The sequence below is a fragment of the Apaloderma vittatum genome, unplaced genomic scaffold (genome assembly GCF_000703405.1).
Source record: "Apaloderma vittatum isolate BGI_N311 unplaced genomic scaffold, ASM70340v1 scaffold24372, whole genome shotgun sequence".
Lineage (NCBI taxonomy): Eukaryota > Metazoa > Chordata > Aves > Trogoniformes > Trogonidae > Apaloderma > Apaloderma vittatum.
Genome location: NW_009703439.1, coordinates 2943 through 11608, shown reverse-complemented (window position 1 = coordinate 11608; position 8666 = coordinate 2943). Strand labels below are relative to the sequence as shown.

General features: G+C 39.9%; 1 protein-coding gene across 1 annotated transcript; it reads right to left on the bottom strand.

Annotated features, from left to right (window-relative positions):
- Positions 1 to 746: 746 nt before the first annotated feature.
- NIPA1 (non imprinted in Prader-Willi/Angelman syndrome 1) lies at positions 747 to 8349 on the bottom strand (the record flags this gene model as incomplete). Its single annotated transcript, XM_009864638.1, has 4 exons — positions 747 to 1258; positions 2513 to 2673; positions 4288 to 4378; positions 8302 to 8349. Coding segments are annotated over 4 exons (812 nt in total), but the record flags the coding sequence as incomplete, so codon positions are not given.
- Positions 8350 to 8666: the final 317 nt, after the last annotated feature.

Sequence of the window (8666 nt, the reverse complement as noted above, 5' to 3'; positions counted from 1 at the left end):
TTCCACATCCTTCACAGTCTTTTCTGTCTGTTCCCAATTAAAAACTCTAAGATGAATGGATATGTCTTAATGCGTGTAAGTTACAAATAAAAATGTATACCTGGGCACTACCATCAGCTGAGAAGTAATTAGTGAAAGACTTTTAAGGGTCCAGCGCTCTGTATAAAGAACTCAATTTAAAACTCCCCAGTGTCTTCACCACATGGCAGAACAAGTTGCCAAGACAGTCACTAAAAAGGATAAATCTGCAGTCCATGGTTCAACCAACATTTATCTCAGAATTCACAGCCTCGATGGTGAACACATTGCTAAACTGAGATTAAAAAAATCGCTCCACTCACTTTTTTTCCCCCCCCATATTTTAAGGTATACATCACTCATGAAAGGTGTCAGATTGAGTGCATTAGAAACTGATGTTCTCTGCCCACAGAAATGGTACCTCAGAAGCTTTCACACACAGGTCTGTCAGAACATCCCCAGATCTTTTCTGATGGATTACCTTTTACAGTAAGGAAATACATCGGTCTCTATGCTGACTCAATCAGTGGTTCCAATTAAGGTCAAATATAGTGGGGTACATGGACAACTAGTCCTTTGAAACTGGATGGAGGCCTCCAATTCATTTCACGTAGGCCACTAAATCGTCAGAGGCTAAGTACCAACCTGAATCATATTTGAATCAGTGACCTAGAAATGAAAGGCTCTGCATCCTTCCCTGAGCCATCCAGTTTCCCCTCAAAACTACTTTAATCTGTCTTCATGTTAGGTTTATTTAAATCCCCGATACTGAAGTTGAATTCCTTGAAGACTTGTATAAGAACAATTCCTATAGACACTGTGGTGAATCCACAAGCCATTCCCAAGAAATCTACCACTCCGACATTACTCCATTCCCTGAAAAGGATGGCTGAAGCCAGCAGGACCAGGGTGGTAAACACAACGTAGTAGATGGCACCAAACACTGAGGAGTCGAAACATTCCAGTGCCTTATTGATGTATCTGAACTGAATGATAATGCTACATCCTAATACTGCCAGAAGTACCAAACAGAGATACAAAGCCCTTTGACTCGATGGGTTATTGTGAAAGATATCTTGAGCAGCCAGCCCAATGCCTTTTGTGCTGGGAACAGTGAAACTGCCCAACAGAGAGCAAATACTGATGTAAACCATTATATTAGTAGGTCCATGAGCTGGCGCTATCCAGAAGATAAGCAGGAGAAGCATTAGCAGCACTATGCAGAGATAACCCACGAAAACTGGAAAACAAAAAGAGAACAAGATAATAGCAAAGTCTTTTAGAGATTTCAGCAGACAAATTGTGTCATACCAGTGAATTTCAGCTACACACCAGGATTAAGATTTGCTAATGAGCATAGATCCAAATCACTGAGCTTTTAGAGATGTTGTCTTGTTCTTTGGGTAAAATAGATTATTATGTACTAAAATATACACCGTTGCACATCTGAACTGGATTTAAGACAGCTTTTTTTTCTTTTAGTTCTCTCTTCCATCAGGATTGTACTCCTTAAAGCTGGCAAACAGCAGCGATAACACCTCATTCATAATCAGTTCAATAGAGCGTAGCGCATGGATCTAGCAAAGAGCTTAAACAAAGTTAGATCAAATTAAGGTGGGTAGGGAGAGTTGGAAGAACTGCGAGGCCATATCATTTACATTACAGCATCAGTACACAGATTAGACCAGTGAAAAACATTTCATGCTTTACAGTTTTAAAGAAATATATTTCCAATTCTTTTTGGTCAGACCAAAAATGGTAAATTTAGACCAGGGTATTTGTTTTTTTTAATTTGTTTGCAAATGTTTTGGATAGCTGCCTACTAGGTTTGAGTTTCCCTCATCTAAAGCAATTAAAGGAAGTAACAATAGTTGGCAGATTAGCTCATAGGCAAGAAAAATAAAAGTGGGTCTGGCACTTATTAGCACCAGTATATGTCCTCCAGCAGCTAGTGGGGCTTCACATTGTCTGTGAGAAGGAGCAGGCATTTCAGCAAATGTCTCTATGGTGTACTTCTATACATCTTTATTGTGCAAAGAAATCTGCTTGGAACATAACTGGTATCTACCACAAACTTTTAATAAAAAACAAATGCAGAATTAAAAAAAATAGAAGATGGTTGTTTGTATAAAAAAAACCTTAAATTCAGATGCTAGAATCATACCTTCATCTCTTAAGTAGCAACACATTTTTTCACAATTTCAGAAAATTACAAGTTCAAATAGCTATTGTTCTGAACTTGCTGTGTGGGATAATGTTATCAAAAGTATCCACATTTTCCTTTCTGTACACATGCAACAATAAAACTGATGAGTTCCAAGTACAGCAAGGCATATAGTTTTCCTGCATAAAAGCTGTACTGGTTTGCCTCTGTCACATTACGGTTTCTTCAGAAGTCAATTTTCCTATCTAGTGGAAGTGGCAAGCCTCTTCCTCCTGGATGCTTTTGATGCATCTCACAAAATCAGTATGAGTTAATAAAAGAACAAAGTACCTGGATTTGTAAGCTTCTCTTCAAGCTCAGCCTGAGTCGTTACACTCTCAGACTTCGGGGAATGGATGATGAGAACAACAGACCCAGCGCAGCTCAGCAAACATCCCAGCTTGCCAAGAATGTTCAGTTTTTCTTTCAGCAAGTAAGAAGCTAAAATGGACCTTTCACAAAGAGGAAGAAAATGAAAAGTTTGACTACATCCTGTTAATAATGCTCTAGCAGTGATGTGCCACATGAATTTCCCTCTTAAGGGAATAATATCAAAGGCTGGATCTTGGACAAATTGTTGGTGGATCCTCATAATGCATTTCTGACTTATCACAGGAAAAATTCATCCAGTCTTATTCTTATTCAATCCTTAGTGTCTTATCTCAGGAGAAAAAAACACAAAACAAAGCAAAACAACCCAACATAGAAACCCCACCACAACATGCCAAAAACCCCACATCACCCCCTCCAAAAAAAATGAAACCCCCAAGGCACCTGAGGCAGATACCTATCCATTAACAATCTGGTAAGTTGTCATGAAGCCCCATTTTATAGGCGCTACACAATCATGAGATAAAAGTGATTTTTGATTACAAAGATCACAGGGTTCAGGTCAAACATGTAGCTGACCAAAATACACAAAATTACGTAGCCTAGGATAATAGGTGGTAAGTAGAAAAGCATCAGTGTGCTTCTTAGCACATAAAACTAAAGACAGACATGAAGTCCATAAAAAGCATTCTACACTCTGAAGTGGATGTCCAGTGCAGTCAGGTACACAATTCAGCAGCCAGCAGCAGGCAACAGAAAAATCTCGAGGCAAGGAGGCTGAGCGGTGACCTCATTCCTCTTTATAAATATGTAAAGGGCGAGTGTCAGGAGGACGGAGCCAGGTTCTTCCCAGTGATGTCCAATGATAGGACAAGGGGCAAGAGGTGCAAGCTGGAACATAGGAGGTTCCACAAAAACATGAGGAAAAGCTTTTTCACTGTGAGGGTGACAGAGCACTGGCACAGGCTGCCCAGGGAGGTTGTGGAGTCTCCTTCTCTGGAAACTTTAAAAATCTGCCTGGACGCGTTCCTGTGTGACCTACTGTAGGTGATCCTGCTCTGGCAGGGGGGTTGGACTAGATGATCTTTCGAGGTCCCTTCCAAACCCGAACATTCTGTGATTCTGTGAATGCACAGCTTTGTTTTTAAAGAATTGTACTTTTTCACTGCAGTGGTTTCATAGTCTCACAACTGTAGTTGAGATACGCACAAAACACGGAATTGCATATTAAACTCCTTTCGGGAGCACTCACTGCCTTTTTTGTTCTCCCCCTTCCCAACATAACATTTGAGAAGCTAGGGGTGTGCTTATGCAAGGGGGAGCCCCTTGCTTCAGAAAGGGGCCAAATCCAATTAAATTAAAATCAGCATCAACAAACACATGTGGGCTGTGGATAGCAGAGAAGAGAAAGGATGTGAGACAAAAGGAAAGATCTACACACTAAAAGAACAGGGAATAAGAGGAACAAAAGGAAAAAAACCAAACAACCATGTTTATGTGTTCCAGATCATAGTGACAGGTAAAGCAAAAGATACTCAGGAACCCTTTCTTCACCATTGCCTTCACTGCCCCCACCTCTCTTCTGGGGAAGACAAAAATAGGGGACATTATAACACATTATTAACAGCTATAAGCCTGACAACTTCTCAGTGGAACTCCAGTGACCTCAGAGTCTCTCCGACACTTTATTAAGTAGTAACAGCATTCAGATAAGAACAAGAAAAGCAAACTCTTACCCAAATGGAACGCCAAGAGCTCCCAAGGGCGTCACTAGCACAGTTGGGACTGCAGTGTAGGCCAAGAAATTCCCTATTTGACCCAGAGCCACTGTCAAGAGAATCAGAAATAAGCCTTTAAATCCCTTTGTAAAAAGAAGGAATGAAAACTTGCCCAATACTGTTTGGGAAAGACTGATCTAACTGGAAAACAGATGTTACAGATTTGCTTAGCTCTGTTAATTTTGCACTTAGAAAAAATGGCTGGAATTTTTCCATATTTTAAAATTATTTTTTAATATAGGATTTATATTTGCCACACAATAAGATCCAAGAGGGCACAGTAAATAATCTCATTTGCAATGTCTCCTCGTTGAATATAAATAAGACTATGAATTAGAAACACTCATGGATTATTCTCAAATAACCCCATATTACACTCAAATATTTATATGAGGAGGGCTGAAAGTATATGCGACCCATGATTTCAGCTCTAGAATGCACATACATGTAACGTGAATGTACTTGGTTATAGTTCCTAACAGTAGTGTTACTGTTTCGGGGGAAAATAAGGACAGTACTCAGGAAAGGAATCCAATCATGAAATACCAAGCATATGCGTAAAGGCTTGTAGATAGCATCAAATTTTCACACTATGTAACATCAAAAGTAACTCCTGATCACTAAAAAAAACCCCAACAGATCCCTGACAAGTTCAATAACAGCCTCATAACCTTATTTTTTCTTTACCCCAATAAAAGCAAATTCCAAAATGTGCCACACTATTGCACATCACAGCTGTGATAAACAGTTCATGCGTTCAAGTTTTCAGTTAGAAAAGAAAAGCTGGATGGTTTTGCAAGTGCTGGCAAGTTTATAATAGGCAACATGATGCTTGCATAGTTACAGGGTCTGTGGTAACTGGCAAGAACCTGGAGATTGAACACAAATTACATACAGCTCGAATTTCCAGTTGATGTTAAGAGGCATTATCAGCATTTAAAAACATTTCAAGAATCCAAGTTGTCTTTATGCTCAGGATGCCATTGCCCTTGACTATCAAATATCGTTACCATCATTCTGTTCTTTACACCTGCAAAGCACTGTGCAAACATTAATCACCGAATTAGCTCACATTACCAGCAGAGCTGAAGACCTGTGCAACCTACAAGAAACACGAGGGAGGCAAACAAACTTTAAAAAAAAATGCAGAATGTGGCAAAATTATATGAATTCAATTCACAGAGGCTTTCTCCATGTGCAGTTGTGAGCTAAAGAAGTTAATGAGCAGCATTTGGCAGGGAGGTTGGACTAGATGATTTTTCGAGGTCCCTTCCAAGCCCTAACATTCTGTGATTCTGTGATTTCTAGAGCACAAGAGTCAGATGGTCTCCCTGCCCCTGGGAACAGCGTAACTCAGCTATCAGCCTCAGGCTTGTTTTTCAGCAAAAGTACGTGGCAACTTTGGTATGATCTTCAAGTCACCCACAGGCACCGAGACAGATCTTACATGGAGGACAGGGCACAGCTAGTACGCTGTTTCTGCAGATTACATACATTTCCCAGTGACTCTGACAAAAGGTTGCTTTTTATGGAGGTATGGTGCCTTAACTTTCTGTTGGAAGAGCCCTAACATATGGCACCAGTACTGATCCCTAAATTAGGCCTCCGAAGCTTCAAACTGCACATATTGTAAAGCAACTGAACTTACCAGAGGTTTTTGGTATCACCATAGTATAATAGTAACAGTCTATTACCACTACAAAAGATAGATCAGGACTAATTATGACCGATTTAAAAAAAAAAAAAAAAAAAAAAAAAGGATCTCAGTAATTGTTACCGTCTACCTGATGTTGAAGACCTTTGCTGCCAAATTATCCAGTCCTCTCTGGATAGAAATTCCTCTCCAGATACATCAATGCTGTAAGTTCTTGAAGGAATACCAAGCTTTAAACTTGCTAAAGGAACGCCAATATCCCCGAAGTTACTGCATCACAAAACCTGATGCACACTGACATGTCTACATTAGCAGAGAGACCAAGAGCAGATCCGTACAGCAGATGTCTGCTCTATGCATGTCAAGGGTTTTATTTCAGACTAACTTCAGCCTCCTCCCACAGACTGAAAGTCTATTAAAAGCTGATGTGCATTAGGCATGTTCCTAGAATGCATCTTTCAACCTAGTTTCATCTTAAAGTCTAGGGTAGGAGCTCCAACATTTGGTCCACAACATGAAATACAGCCCAGTCTGTGGAGACAAAGAGGAGATTCACTTCACAAGTGTATTTCCCATGTGCAAGAAAACACTACCATAGATGTAACCACTAAAGACCGGCCACATCTGCTATCAAAACCTGCACTGAAACTAATTAATTAGCCAATTAATTAGTTTAATGCTCACTGAAATACCTGTACACATGCTGCAATCACTCTTTTGACTACAATGTAAGAAAAAGTCCCTTAGCAGAAGCTGTAGCCCTTCCTTCGAAGTCTTCATAACACTTCAGGCAGTGTTATGCCGAGTCAGCATGCCAACACAGAAATGCTTGTTCACCATCTGAACAAATATTGTGAAAACAAGTTGATAGAATTTATGTGGGTTTTGTTAGTCATCCAAACTACAAACTCCCTGCTCAAGAAAATGATGTCAGCCGTTATAATTTTGCCCAGATAACTAGGGACACTGCTAATTCCCCAAGCATTGCCATTCCCTATATCTCGTAGGTGCCTACTCGGCCCTCACTATTGCAATTCTGAATCTATAATATCCTTAAAAAATTCTTCCCTTGGTTCCTTTGCAAACTTACTGAAGCTTTGTTTTGAAATACCTACACCTCGCTACTGGACAAAATCCAACTGATACCATTCCCTTCAGCTATTTTGCCTTCATTCAATTCTGTCAGCTCTTTTAAGCATGAAATTGTTTTCTCTGATTCACTAAGATAAGCTCCTGTAATAAAACCTCTCTTATTTTAACTCCTTCTGCTTGGAGATTCAAGATGGGAGCCTCATAAGCAATAAACAGCAGTGATTAATACACAGTTATTGCTCCTTAGCCAGTAGTGATCCTGGCAGAGGAGGAAGATGACAAAATACTACTTAAACTCAGGTTAAATTAGCTGAGGACTTTCCTCTGAAGCTCTGCCAGCTTCTACACTTGTTGTGAACCTCATCCTTCAGGGGATCTACCAGTTTCCATTCCTTTTGCATAGCTTAAAGACAACAAAAGCAGAGACTTACCTTGTTGCCATAGAACTAGGGGCACAAGTGGATTTATATATTCTCAAAAATGGCATCAGAATATTTCCCAATAATTCACAAAAGGCTGGCTTAGAGTATAAAAGTGGGGTGTGATTTTAAGCTCATGGGTAGAACTAGGGCTACACTGCAAGAGGAGAAAGCTAGCAGCTTCTCGTGCTCTGGATTCATATCAGAGAGTGAACTTAGCCTGAGCAGAGTTTACAAAGATACTAAGAGTGAAATTACACTGATCTCATATCAGCACCACACAAGACTTCACATTAATCTCGTAGATTAAAAGCAAAACTGAAACTGTATCTGTCAAAATAGAAACTGAAAAGGATTTTTTTTTTCCATTGATGCTGGCTAAGTGCTTTCTGATCTAAAAAATTAACATGTGGTCAATGAGCCCTTTTGTAAAGAGTGACAATTTCTTATTCAGCTTTGACATTTATTAAAAACTGAGCAGACCAGCGCAATCCAGAGACCCAAACCATGCAGGAACCTAGAGTCAGAGCATCGTGTGGCTGCCAAGGGCTGCAAGTACCAAACAGTTTGGAAATCTGGACAGACGTCTGACGTGGGATTGTCCCAGCTTCTTGCCCTCTCAAACACCATCAGACACAATAGCCAGAGTGAGAGTTTACAGAAGGCTGGATATAGCTGAGGGACGAGAATTTCATGACAAATGAGCGTGAGATTCAAGACGAGAACCCAGATTTTTCTGATGTCTCATTTCACCATCTAACCACAACTTCTCCCTTCAAATAAAATCAAGCTTTTTAAGATACTTACTTGCAATAGTGCCAGACCACCATACTATATCTGTTAAATATGAAGTACCTGGAAGAGGAAGTATAGGAAGACATATTAGAAAAATAGCAATATTGCAACTACAAAAATAAGACTCTTTTCAACAGTCTCAACTACTGAGAACCTTCATCCTAACCCTTTTCTTCAACGCAACTGAGTAGGAGGAAAGCAAGAGAGAAGGTGATGGAATTTGGCAATGACCAAGCTGGACCTTCTTAAGACAACACATTAGTCAGAAGTTGTGGCTTCAAGTGAAGTACCTATGAGACGCAACCCTTGTATTTCTTAGTCTAAAATGTCACCAAGTGGATCTGAGAATGCCATTTAAATGCACACATTACAATTGC